Source organism: Eptatretus burgeri, chromosome 17 (assembly GCF_056783735.1).
Source record: "Eptatretus burgeri isolate ZD-2024b chromosome 17, Ebu_testis_v1, whole genome shotgun sequence".
NCBI lineage: Eukaryota > Metazoa > Chordata > Myxini > Myxiniformes > Myxinidae > Eptatretus > Eptatretus burgeri.
Window position 1 is genome coordinate 50,638,665 of NC_140977.1, and position 14,652 is coordinate 50,653,316.

Below are 14,652 nucleotides of genomic sequence, written 5' to 3' on the forward strand. Positions count from 1 at the left end.
TAGTGCGACCAAGGGGGCCCCGTTCCCACCCCCTGCCAGGCACTGTCCACGAGGCCCGCGGGTTGCGGGGCCATCGCCGCTCCGCGTCTCATCACCAGACGGGTAGGCCCGACTCGGCCTCAGGCCTGCCCCATCCTTGGGGGGATTTCTTTTCCTTGGTTTTGGGTATGTGTTGTCGGCGCCGTCTGTGAAGTAGAATTGTATAAGTGTTGCCGTGTGCTCGGTAGTCGGTATTAGCTCTGCACTGTGTTTTCACTTTTATGTTTGCTTTTTGTGTAAATGGAATTGTTTTCTTTTTTTTGTGTGCATTTGGTGGAATTGTATTTGTGTGCTTCCCGTGTGCCGCGAATAAATGTGCTTTATTGTTGAACTGTTCTCCCGCTTCGCTTCGTCTTTTCCCCCATTGAACCCTCATCTTGCTTCACGTAAAGGGTTGGTAGTGGGCTGAATACGCCCGATAATTAATCGAACCGTCGAGGTCGACGATAACACCGCTCGGTTATTCTGATAGTACGGAACGGGTCGCTTAAGTGGCCCGTGTCCGAAGTCGACCTGCGGCGAGGTGCGATCGCCCGGTCTACCCTCCGCGTGGGTACTTAGGTAGTTCGAATTTGGCGAGCAACCCTATCCCACGCGGGGGCTGATTGGCTCGATCGCGGTGAGACCGAAAGGTCCACCCGTGACTGGTTCCCGGCGTTAGTCCGAGAGGGTCACGACTGGATTGTCCGTCCGGTGGGCGACGTGCCGCGATTCGAGTTACGTGGCCGTCGCACGCCGGCGGGCGCGAAAACCGCAACAATATATATATATATATATATATATATATATATATATATATATATATATATATATATATATATATATATATATATTGTGACGTCCACGGGACTTGAACAGTCCCGCCAACGTAGAATGAGCCGAAACGATGGAGGCGGTTTACTTTTTATAACCTGAGGATGACGGTTTTAATCGCTCTACAGCAAATGGGACGAGGAAGGTGGCACGAGTCGCTTTTCACCGAGTTAATGTTTATTTCTCTAACCAGAACGATAATAAGACTCGGCAAGAGGAGGGATCCGGGGGTGATTCGACGGGAGGTGGTGTGGGTTCGGGCGTGGGGAAAACACAAACAATTCCAATGGATAAACAAATCTCAAACCCTCTAAGGCGCCAGGTACACACACACACACACACACACACACACACACACACACACACACACACACACACACACACACACACACACACACACACACACACACACACACACACACACACACACAGCTAGTGGTCAGGCTTGCCCGTGGTGTCGACGTAACAGTCACTGGATTGGTGCCGGACGAGCTGGCGTTGCGCTCGTCAGGGGCAAGAGACAAGGTGGTGCAGAGGTTCCGTCAGCCCTTCCGCGCAGAACCACGGTTTCCGGCCTGTGAGCTCCAACCAGCCACCATGGTGCGGTTCCTGGTGGTGTCGACCTCCTGGTGTAGGCCCAAGACCGCTCACAGCCGCCAGGGAGCCAGTTCTAGCGCCAAGATGCGAACAGGAGAGGGAGGCAGGTCCGCGCGCCGTTCGGTCCCGAACTCCGAGCCAGCAGAACCCGAGAGCCAACCGAGGTGAGGCACGAGGCACAGCAAGGCCACGAGACACGACGAATCGAGGAACGAACCAGCGCAACGAGAGAGCGTGCTCAGAGACAAAACAGCCTCGACCAGACCCTTTCTCCTCTATGACTCTTTTTCCTCTCCCAATCAGCACGTTTTTATACTCGAGTCCTCGTCACTTCCAATGGAGCCCTTTTATTGGCCCTCTCCTGTAGCCTTCCGCCAATCGTGATCAAGGGGCGGAGCCATCCGCAGCACCGTCCTGTTTATTCACGGCAAGCCCACAGGGAATACTAAAAGGGGATACGCATAAACACTTACCCTAACCCGTGTCCCTATCTAATTACGTGACAATTATCATTTCCCCCTGAAAGAAATGGACATTTACTAGACAACTTATCACCACTTAATTGCTACTTATTACATCGAGATCCTGGTAAAACTCGAACAGCATGGCATACCTAATTAAACATCCTATTACCCTTTGAATGCATACCTCCCCCCCCCCTCAGTCGTAACTATATATATATATATATATATATATATATATATATATATATATATATATATGTGTTTCTATATATATATATATATATGTATATATATACATACATATATATACATACATACATACACACAGATAACACCACAGCGGTGTTATCGTCAGCCTCGACGGTTCCGATTAATTATCGGGCGTATTAAGCCCACTACGAACCCTTTACATGAAGCAGAATGGAGAGTCAATCAAGAAAAGACGAAGCGAAACGGGAAAACAGTTCACACAATGCACATTATTTACACGACACACGGAGAGCACACATATACAGCCAAACAGTCAGAATGCACAATGCACATATATCAATTTAAAACAAAAACAACAATGCAGAGCTACGACCGAATACGCGAACACACGGTAACACTTATACAGTTTTACTTTACAAGACACGGCGCCACAAGATCCATACAAAAACCCCGAAAAGAAAAAGGTGACTTCCCTTTTGGGCCGTCGAGTCCCTCTCCGACATCCGTCGACGTGGTCCCGCCTGGCCGCGACTCCGTGCCCTAGCGTGGTAGGCGAGGCCTCTCCGGCGTGCCTCGCGCCGGCACGTGTTGGCCGCTCGACACCACGGACGGAGTTTTCAGTGCTATCCCAGCGCGGATAGAAGGGGGGGAAACGTGGATGCCCGAGGTCGGGAGGGGGAATGGCGGACGCTCCTTCTCGCCAGCGGGGTCTTGGAACCACACCACAGCAGACCAGGCCAGCGGCCACCAGGAGGAGAAGAGGACGAGCGAGCCGGAAGACAGGAAGAGGGCAAGAGCAACCACACTACCGCTCCGCCCGTGTCCGACTTTTTATATCCCGGAGCTCCGCCCTGTTGCTCCGCCCCGTTCTTTGCTCCACCCCCCTTCAAGGCGCTTCGAGAAAGGTCTCGAAGAGGGGCGTTCCTCCTCCCTGGCCGCGTCACACCGCGCATCCACCAATCGGGCGCCAGCTGCCCCACCTCGCTTCTCCTCCCTCACACCAAGCGTGGAGAAGAATGGCGCGAAAAACAGGCGGGAAAAGCCCACCGAGCGTCCTTGTTGGTTTTTGTTTGAAATAAACGATAGAAAAAGAAAAACGACTGACTCAAAGCGTCGCAGCCCAAATGAATCATATTAATTCCCTCTAAACAACGGGTTTGGGGCTAACTACACATGTACTTAAGAGATACCTCACCTACGGGACCTGGATGGTGGTTTGCGAATTTCCACAGCTGTAACAATATATATATATATATATATATATATATATATATATATATATATATATATATATATATATATATATATATATATATACACATACATATACATACATACACACAGATATATGTATATATATATATATATATATATATATATATATATATATATATATATATATATGTATATATATATATATACATACACACATACACGGACGTCGTTACTTTGAGACCTGGGATGGCTCCGTACACACTGTATGATAACCAACCACATGTTCAAGACTGACAGCCAACAGGTCACATTCTACAGGCAGACAATTCGTTTCGGATCCCTATTAATAATGGTAATTGTTTTGTTTTTTTCTTCACTTGGCTTTGGGGTGGAGGACGAGGAGGAGGTTTGAGGAGGTTACAGACACACGAGCAATGTGAAGTGAGCTCACGGGACATTGAATGACATCCATGGAATCTGATTCCTTAGTTAAGTCGCGGAGCTCTGATGAGTGTGTATTCTTCCCATGCAGGTGGTCTAGCTGCAGTAATGTACACAGATGCCTTGCAAACCGTCGTCATGATCGCAGGGTCCATTGTTCTCTCAGTGACAGGTAAGTTTCAAAGAACCCGTTTTATAATCCTGCACTTACATTTCCCGAAAGTTGTCCCAGTGTGGCCGCACAGTTTGAAAGAAGCTCGGTCACGTCTGTTGGCTTTCCTCGGTGTGGGTTTGATGTCTGACAGTCGATGAGTCTGGTAAGAATGAAACAAATTAATCTCCATCCTGGTGTAGTAGTATCAGCAGCAGCAGAGAGTGATCTCTGGCTATGCAGGACATGCCCTCTTTAACCTGCTCATGGAATATTTCAGATATTGTAAAGTGATTTGCTCTATCCGACACATACCTGAGATTAACCTGCCACAAGTAATGACTCCTCTCAAAGTTGATAGTGTGTGATGACATCATCGGTGCCCAAAAAGTGAAAATAGAGTGAAACCGTGACCTGGGATTATGGTGGTCCTCCATGAGGGTCGTGGCCCCGCTTGTAACCTTTTAAATCAAAGGTCGACATGATCAATCGATTATACGTCTCACAAATATCAGGTTTCTCACGGCATTCGTTTGGTTTCAGGAATTAAAGTAACGACATCTCGAGTGCGGCCATCGGCTATATTCGAGAAGTTTGGAAGAAGTCTTCCAAAGTTTGTCGAATTCGTCGTGACGCAGAATATTTTTCGTATTCCTTCTGGACACTTCTCCAAATTGAGAAACGAGCTTCATGGTGAGATGTTTTGCATCAGTCGACAGGTGAGCACGACAGGTGCGTTGCATTATGGACGTGCTGGTGTGTCAGGCTCAGTTTGGGTTGACCTGTTTGGTTTTTCCCATCTGAACCCCCTGGCTCGTGATGTCAGGAATCCAGGTTCACATTCCAGGGAACATATACGTTTGTCAATTGCTGTATAACGTCTACACTGATGTCTACTCGTGTCTTTGTGCTGCATGTGATGAACAGACAAGCTCCTGCATGAGCCTTCGTCACTCATGTACAACAGAGGGGGGGGGGGAACACTTTAATTGCCAGCATCAGGCATTGAAGTCACCTGCGATGACAAAGTAGACTACTGTATGCATGGACAGTAAATGATTCTTTATTATTGACCTATTTTTGGGGGGGAATGGGGAGGCTGATCAAAATGGAACTTGCCTTAATTCAGAAACTGTTAATTCTATTAACCCATTTAATAAACGTCTTTAGGGGCTGGGAGGATGGTCTGGAGGTATGCACACTGGTCTCTAAGCTATCTTGCTTGGGGTCGAATCCTGATCCCAGATGGAAACTGTCATGCTGGTGTTTCATCGGCAGGGTGATTTATCAATGTGTGTGCCGTCCCTCGGACGGACGTTAAAGATCCCATGCTGTCCTGCGTGGAGTAGGCGAACTGTCACCAGCAACCGAAACAAATTCCAAATTCCTGCCCTTACCAGCAGATGGCACTGCATCAGCAGCACATCCTCATCCTCACAGCTAATAATGCCACCCCGCAACCTCGTGCTGCAAACGAAGGAAGAAAAAGAACGTCTTTACAGAGTTTTGGTAAATATTCTGTAAATTTTGAAAACAAAAACTGAGCAACAGATATTTGATTGAAAGGTCACGCATGAAGTTGTTACCTTCTCGTTCCGTCTGTTCTTTCGGCTCCATACCTCTCCCTAGCCCCCCTGCAGGATATCTTCGACACTACCTCGGTAGTCTTCCAAAATTCAGGTCAATCGCTCTCCTCCAATTCTTTATTCCTTTCTCCTGCTTGTTGATCAAGCGCCTTCAGTTTGTCCAATACTAATCTTCCACCCCACGGCTCCAAGTTGGCAGTTAACATACACTAGCACCACCACCTCAGTTTCATCCTCTATCCCTACCAGTGATCTCTTTTATTTATTTATTTATTTATTTATTACCCACAATAACCCATCGCTCTTACTTGCAGGTTGCCATCTTGCTCTTGTCCTCTTTTCATGTTACTTATCCTGTGTGCTGTGTCTACCCGACGCGCCCTCCCTCATCACATCACTATCCGTGAGCCAATTTGAAAATGACAAATCCGTACAATGTTTAGCTCTTAAGAATGTATATTTGAATGAGATTTTAACAAAGTTTTTCATCTGCGTTTTATGAATTTATCATATTAAGTAAAGGATGGATTTGTCCATGTGTAATCTTTTGTTCAGTTAATAATTATTTGTAATCTGCCATGACACAGTTTGAAAACCTCTTCCACTAAGCCCAATAGGTAAGTTTCTAAACTTACTGCCTCTTACGTCATGGCAACAGAACCGAACAACAGTTGCTACATTTTTTTAGGACGCTATAATTGTAAAAAGGTGTTCCAATACAAATGATAATTGTGCATAAGTCGCAGCGTTGTACCATTTGGTACAACCTGTACAGGGTGAACTCTAAGGAACAGCATCTAATAAAGAACCAGTCACAAAGGCATTCCCATGTTGAAATGCATTATAAACTAGAACGGGCACTCGGTAGAGCGCATACCTTCGCCACCGCTACTTTTTTCCGGGCACATTTGAAAAACGTCATTTAAAAACGTCCATGACGTCACAATCATCAGTCCGATGGACGTTAAATTTGGTGTTAGACGTCATTGAGGGCAGTCCAACAAAATGGAATGATAAACACTGAAAAAAATCGAAAGTTTAAAAATGACGTCATCTTGTGACGTCATTTTGACGCACTTCCAATGACGTCACTACCAATCGCGGACTACCATCCTGAAAGCTCTTATTTCACGGAACATTTTAACTTAACGTTGGTTTCATGTCAATCGCTCTATTAGATCTGAAGTTATGCCTACAAGTATATTTTGACCTTGAGTGTGACCTTGACCTTGACCATAGAGTTAATTTGCAAAACCTGTTCATAAATAAGCAGATATTTTGGTACTGATCATAATGCCTGGATTTGGGACAATTTCCTTTACAAATTAGAGATATTTGAATATAAAATATCAGGACATTTTAGCCACAATTGAAAAACGTTATGTTCAAACGTCAATGACGTCATAACGGTCAGTCCGAACGACGTCAAATTTGGTGTGTGACGTCCATAAGGTAAGTCCTACAAAACGGTATGATCAAAACTGATGAGGTCGAAAATTGAAAATTTACGTCATCTTGTGACGTCATTTTGACGCACTTCTGATGACGTCACGTCAAATCTGACACCACGTGCCCAAAAGGTATTTCGTCATGGAACAATATGGCGTTGGTTGCATGTCGATAGCTGTCTTATGAAGGAAGTTATGCTCAAAAGTTTGTTTTTGACCTTTTCATGACCTTGACCTTTGACCCGATCGCTCCCAAAATCTAATCAAATCGTCCTTGGATATTCACGAATCATCCCACCAATTTTCATGCAATTCGGTTTAATCCTTTCTGAGTTATGCGAATAACAAACAAACACACATATTCACAAATAAATAAATACACAGCGACCAAAACATAACCTTTCGCAGAATGCGAAGGTAATAAGGAAATGTAGACACAGGATGGGGCTGATTGTCCTAGCATGCCTGTCACTTATGCACATCCAATTTGCACTACCTACTGCATGTATTGTTATTATTACCCTGCGCACGCGAAGCAAAAAGTGGGGCTAAGCAATTGGTTCACTTCTGTCTGTCTGTCCTTCTGTCTATAAACGTCAGTTTATGATCACGGAACATCTTTAATTCAATTGATTGTTATATTTTGAACATGAATCGGAACACGAGCCGGGATTTTATCAGTACTTTGGCTCTGAATTCGTCCCGATCGCGCTTGCGCAGAGGGTAGTGAGATAATATTTTTTTACTCTTCCTGTCTGGCAGTGAAACAAAATTGAAAATAATTCCAAACAGAAAACTTACTCTTTTTACGGACGTCATAAAGGACACAAACAACAGGCACAAATAGCTTATGTAACGTGTTAAATAAGGTGGTGCAACAGACGCTGCATCAATGGCGGTAAACTTGTGAATTTTTAGATCCTCGTGGAGGATCTCTAAGTCTTACTCACGTTGTTGTTCTTGTGGACTTTTTTGTTTCACAGCCTTCAGTTTTCATCGAAACTTCCTGAAACTTGGCATATACATGTAAAAATTCCCTGCGCAGACAGTAACCATCTCAGATTTTGAAAATTCCTCTTCGAAAAAAAGTTATGACGTCAAAATATCTCCGCTAATGGAAATCGCCGAAAAAATTATCTCCGAAACTAGGCAAGCTTTTTGAATTCTGTTTACGGGAATCAAGCCGGGCATTAGTACAGATAATTTATCACAAACCTGAAAAATCACAATGATGTCATATTCGTTTTTATGATGTCATCATTAAGAGGACGAGGATCTTAGCTCATTCGAGCTTGTTTTTACAACCTTTAAAATCTTTATTTCATTTCAATTAAATCATATACTTGAACACTGTAGAACACAAATCACCTTTATAGCACTTTCAAAACCCTACCGTTTAGCAGTACTTGACAAAAATATGACATTTTACGTCATCAATCAAATTCACCACCCATCGATCTCGTCCATGCCCTTGTTTCCTTAGATAGCACAGGGTAAGGTGTTCTATGAACTCTCCAATTATATATTGGATTTTGGTAGAGAAGCAGCAAGCGATGGCCTACTTTTTCTCAAGATAGCAGTGTGGGATCTTTAATCCCCGAAGCTTAAATGTAGATGGGACAGCCGTCATTATGCCACCGTCCGAAGAACAACGCGCTGTGCAGTTGCAGTGCCCCTTCCTGGCACAGGATGAGACCTTTTTTGTTTATTCCAATCCCATCGGGGATTGAGCCCTGAATCGGCAGCACAGTGGTAAGAATGCTATTGACCAAGCTTTCCTGCCACCTCTCTGCAAATACCATTCATTTAACAATCTTTCAACCACAAATATTTCTCCAATTGACTGGTTACACCTTGCTAAAGCATTCCAAAATAACAACAATGGAAACTGTATGTGCAGCAGTTTTAACACTATGTTTTCGATTCTTATTCATTCTCAGCTACGTATCTCTTCACGTGAAATCCAAGCTGGCTTTCACGTGTACTCGTAGGAGAGTCAGCTTAATGTGTGGACATACTTACATCAATATGCATGTCCGGGCTGTCCCACGAGGAACCCTCCGAGTCTCTAACAGCCTCGGGCTGTCCGCTTATTGAAAGCATGATACGAGGCCCCTGCTTGAGAAAGTGATCTATTGACTGTACCGTTGCAGCCTTTGATAAGATTGGTGGTTATTCCAATCTGGAAGAGGCCTACATGCAGGCTATTCCACGGAAAACCATCCCCAACACTACATGCCACCTGCCACGCTCCGACGCCATGCACCTCTTTCGTGACCCGGTCGACGGCGACTTGCCGTGGCCTGGAATGACCTTTGGCCTTACCATAATGGCCATATGGTATTGGTGTTCGGATCAGGTGGGTTTACGGTCAGTATTTTACATTCCAGGGCAAATGTTGAAAGCGATTCTCAGAAGCAGCAGGATCTTTGCTCCATCTTGCACGTGTTCAATCCCAATTGGTTGATATCCCCCATGTTGTGCTGTGCAGTTGCATTACATGAAATTTTTGCGTTTGGTCATCTTGTGAAAGACAATGTGAGTTGGCTGTTTCATAGATGGATGCTTTTTTTAAAAGAAGAATCCTACTCTGAAAAAGACGCTGAGTACTGCACAATCGCAAGTTCTTGTCAAGATAGAGCGTCTGTAATGTATAGTTTTGTTTGGCATGCTTCAACAGGAAAATCCAGATGAAGTACATGCAGTAAATGGACATTAAAAGGATAATATAAACTGAGAATTAATGATCCTGTCCTTCCTGAACCTGCATCAATCAGTGCGACCCAGAGGACATGGATGGAACACGAAGTTGGTTGAACCATCGATGTCCTCAGCAAGTGGGATGTTCTTGAAAAGTTGGCAACCTGCAGGTTTCTCCGAGATGCCCATGGTGGGACCAGCGTCTCTGAGGAAGACGCCGTGGCTGATGGAAACAGGCACACTCTCCGCGAATGGGACAGCCGTTGTCCAAGTGTCCCCTTCGTGAAGAAGTCGTGGTGTAAAAGTCATGAGGCCGCGGAGTTCCTGGACAGAGCGAGCCACAGCGAGATGACGAATCACGCCGATGCAACCAGTCCCTGTAGAGAGCAGCGGCAGAGATGATCTGCGTACGATTGGGATGTTTAGGCTGTGGAAGAAAGGGCCAAGTTAATGTGGCTTCATATCTATAAGTCGTGTTGTACCACCCAAGTTGGTGTGCAAGGCATCTACTTAGTCTGAGCTGTGACATGCGAGTGTATGTTAGAGTGGAGCTGCCCCAGGTGTCACCTCTAGACGCATCCATACGCACGTTGTATCAAAATCCCACTGCTGCCCACCAGTGCGGTTAGTGTTGATTACAAAACTCGACTCGAGCAGTGGCATTGGCAAGTACCAGCAGCCAATGCCTTCCTGTCTGTTTTATTTTAAAGATGCCATGGGATGTTAAACGTCCGTAACTTTAATGTTGAGGAGACGGTCGACTTTACGTCCTCTTCTGAAGGTAACCGTGCTCCGAGAAGCAGCTACCCTTGCTGACCCACTATCATAACAATAACCATCTGTTTTGCCGAAGCAGTCACTTGGCAGTTTGCCATTGCTCTCACCACTTGCTCGGAATTCGAACCAACCAACTCGGCCAAACCGAAGCCCTTGCGAGACATTACAAGCGATGTTTCCATGTGAATGTGCACTACCAGAAAACTGTTTGATGGTTCCGTGAATGGGTTGCGAAATCAGAAGTGCGTTAACATCGTCATACTCTCCACTTTGTAATCCCATTCTCACCAAAACATAATTTAGCTGTGGCACCTGGCATGAAGTTGGACTTTTGTCATTTAATTGACGACTGTTAAAACATAACAATCGGGCCATTCTAATGGTGCAATTAGTAGTGAGTCGCAAGCCCTGAATGTCTCAATGTGATGTTGAGGCTTGCAGTGGATTAAATACATTCGGTGCCCCCATCTGGTTCAAATTCCGCCACGACGCGATGCCCATCCCATCAGAAAAAGAAAGTCATCCGAGTTCAGTTATCCCTTTGTGATGCCTGATTATTATCGAGTTTTACAACGTTACGTGCTCCATTGCCACATCATTGTCGTCACCAGGTTGTGGTGCAGAGGTCCTTATCGGCAAAGAACATGAGCCACGCCAAGGGCGGATCCATCCTGGCCAGCTATTTGAAGATTCTGCCAATGGTGCTGATTATCATGCCTGGGATGATTAGCCGTGTACTTTACCCCGGTAAGAACCACCTTTTTGAGGGTGACTCGACAACGCTCCGTTATATAGCTACTCTCGGTAGGGTCACAGCTGGCAGCCAAATTAAACTTTTGGCCAAAGTCCCTTATTGTCGTCATTAGTTGGGCGAAAGAGCACCAATCCTTCGGACTTGCGATACACTCAGACATACAAGCTACTCAATGAGCTTTAGATCACTTTAAAGAAAGACCAAATGACAAAAGGCCTGGGGTGTGAAAGGTCTTTTCTTTTTTAATGATAGGATATGGGACGGATGGCCTAGGGTACCCTCAAAGGATGACTTGGTCTGCCACAGCACACGACCTGCGTGCTTGCTGTGCTCCAACAGAACAACAGTTTTAATCGGATTCACATGTTCTAGGGATCAAACATACTACCAGAAAAGTCAGAAGTTAGGTCACTGTCAATTGTATGTAAGTAGGTGTGCGAAACTATCTCTGGGTAAACTTACCTCGATGCTATCCTTCCTGCTGAGCCCGCAAATTCGAAGCATGCTGCAAGAACGGTCGGTGAGAGATGATGATGATGCGAGGGAAAGATCCCTTTCTGGCTGGCACACACCGTACGTTCCATCCATAAACCAACGTTGTCCGCCACAAGGCCACTGTCGTGATAATGGCCAGACGTCACGTTGTAGCCGGATCCGCGGCTGGCGTTTGCCCAGTTTTTGAGCGTACCCTCGAAGCTCGTCGATCAGCAGTGGCTTCGAGATGAAAGCTGAGGTCTTCTTGGTGTTTGTGGTTTGGTGAGCCACTTTGTCACTGGGTGACTTGTTTATATTGGTGTGTGCACTGTTGTGCCCAGTTGAGGAGTCAATTTCACCCTCAGAACCTGTGGTGATGATGAGAGGTTTGCTGCTCCTCCTCAAAAACTGTTCTCGCTTCCACTGCCTTGAATCCTGTAAGGAGTCGGGACTAGAAGCGGACATTTCCCCGTTTCTCGCTCCCTGGCTGGAACCTTTCACGGCACCATCCGAGGCTGCCCTCGATTCTCCGATTCTCTTGGGGACATGAAGCAAGAGGTCATGGTTTTCTTTCTCATCCTCCTTCTGATGGTCCCCAGTTTTCTGAACGTAGTCATCACTTTCCTTCTCTCTGCCTTCTCCATGCGTTTCATCCCCGTCTTCTTTCTCTCGGTGGGCAATCAGTTTCCGGGACAACGGTGATCCAGAACGCACGAGAGCATACTTAGGATGTCGAAGGCTGCATGTGCTTTCTTGAGTTTTACCAGATGGCAAGGGCGAGGGGGCACGTGTGGAATTATTAGGCCGCGAAGGCTCCGGTGCGAGTTTGAGGCGTTCCATGAGGACGGGGCGGCTGGCGGCGTACAGCACTCGAAACTCTTTGTCGAAGTTTTCCACCACCTGTCCGGTTAACACCGTCACGATGTTTCTCTCGAGACGTGAAGCCGTCCACGTGAAACTGTTTTGGGTGAAAATTGAGACAATTAATTGATCATGAAAAATACACTTTGGAACATGGGTGAATAACTTTGTGCAGTAGTTATTTCACCTGTATGATCCGCACAGAGCCTTGTCGCCGTCGATCATCATGAATTTTTGGCTCGTTGGTCCACGCAATATCTTTCCAGATCTCGTTTGAAAACTTCCTCCTGCAACACTTCTCACCCTCATATTCTGGTGTATAGGGAGGGGATGGGGGGGGGAGACATCGGAAATCGGAAGAGTCAGGATGCCACAAGACAATCACAACATGATAGACAACAGCATCTCCAGTCAAATAAACCCAATGTTCTGGTCAAAACCAAAACCTTTGTCAGTGGCGAAGGTTGGAATTCATAAAATTTGACAAGGATATTGCTGAACAGCAGAGTCAGCGCAAAAACTCGTGAATACCACTTGGAACGATCATTAATAAAAGTTACAAATTCCATAATCCTCATTTGTTAGGGATTAATGAATTTGGGTTTTCAAGAACGGCCCTTCCATCCTCACTCCTTGGTCGAGCCATCATTGTAGTGTTTGCAGAAACAAAAATTTGGGGAAGAGGAATGGCTGGCTCACAGGATAGCCTCGAGGAACGCACACTTGTCTCTAAGCTGTCTCGCCTAGTTTGAATCCCGACCCAGCTATAAACTGTGTTTCACAGGCAGGGTGATTCATCAATATGTGTGTCGTCCTTCGGATGGACGTTAACCGGACGTCCCGTCTGCTAGCATTTGTTGGTGGACATTAACGATCCCATGGTGTCCTTCGTGAAGAGTCAGCAAGCGATCGCCGGCACCATTTACAAATCCCAAATTTCTTCCCTAATCAGCAGAGGGCAGTGCATCAGCAGCACAGTTGTGCCCCTCGGCCAATGATGCTACCCCACAGCTTTGTGCTGCATCCGAACGAAGGTGTTACCTTGAGCACACCCGTGTGCAAGTTGCAGGCCTCGCAGGCATCAGTGAAAGCTGACACATGGGCCTCATCCAGGATAACGTAGGCTGGAATGTTGCTGCGCCATGCGACCATTGCAACGTCTCGTAGAATCTCCACGTCGGTGAAACGGTCCATGGCGATGGCGATGAGCTGCGGATGGGGGCGAGCGGTCAATACACCCAGAGAAAGCAGTTGGGAAGTTGTGGATGTGCATTTTGCGGTTTAGTTATCCTTGCAATGGATTGAGAATCGCTGTACTTTGAGGATTGTGTTGCTTGGAGTTGTCCAAAGGGTGTGAAGGCTATAATCGTTGAAAAGTAGGCCGAAATGATATCCACCTAAGATCTACTTACGAGCTAATTGGTGAATTTTTTTTGCTGACATGGTGGCCATTTTGTTTGCCGACACAATGTTTATCGCACCACACAATTGCAAGGCTCAAGCAAAAGCACATGGTTGCAGTGACATTCCTCGATCCCAACCTGACCTGACCCCATCATGACCGAGGAAGCCAATCTCAAGAGCTTTCATTCAAAATCGAAATTGTACGCTTGTTTGAAAGTCTTTAGGTCTTCCTTGTTCAACAAACCAATTTGTTTTCAGGTGTAAACCTTGAGGAGTTCACGACCTGGTGAAAACGTTTCATTTTCATGTTGGGCATGTGGAGTTACATCATATTGGAGCACCGTATTTTTCTTGAAGGATGTCAGGTCTTGAGACGTACCTTTGTCCAAATTTTGCCAAAAACATTAACTATCGGCAATTTAAATGAATCCCATTGTGAGAGATAGAGCACATTTTGTGTGTAACCACAGAACCATACATTTATATGAATAAATGAATTATTTATTATTCCACTAGTTCAGCACTGATAGACTTTTAAAAACTACTTTGCTATGCATGGCGGCATATATGAAAGTTTCACAATATCACTTTCCTTCTCTTTGCCTTCATTACAGTGTACCGTTTTGCACAATTACATGGACAGAGCATAGACATTGTCAAAAATGTGAAAACATTGGATTTCAGCTAAAGTTGTGGGACCGTGGCACCACTTTCGTAT

General features: G+C 45.6%; 1 protein-coding gene across 6 annotated transcripts in view; it reads left to right on the forward strand.

The window, feature by feature from the left end:
• The window catches only part of SLC5A10 (solute carrier family 5 member 10), a 48,775-nt gene that overhangs the window by 12,076 nt on the left and 22,047 nt on the right, over positions 1-14,652 (forward strand). For 4 of the 6 annotated variants that reach the window (XM_085862952.1, XM_085862954.1, XM_085862953.1 and 1 more), the window contains exons 7-9: positions 3,871-3,951; positions 9,118-9,323; positions 11,053-11,188. The exons of 1 other annotated variant lie outside the window; for it this stretch is intronic. In XM_085862952.1, coding sequence (XP_085719078.1) covers positions 3,871-3,951; positions 9,118-9,323; positions 11,053-11,188 — 423 coding nt within the window. The remainder of the gene's footprint in view (positions 1-3,870; positions 3,952-9,117; positions 9,324-11,052; positions 11,189-14,652) is intronic. One more of the 6 variants, XM_085862955.1, reaches the window with a different exon arrangement.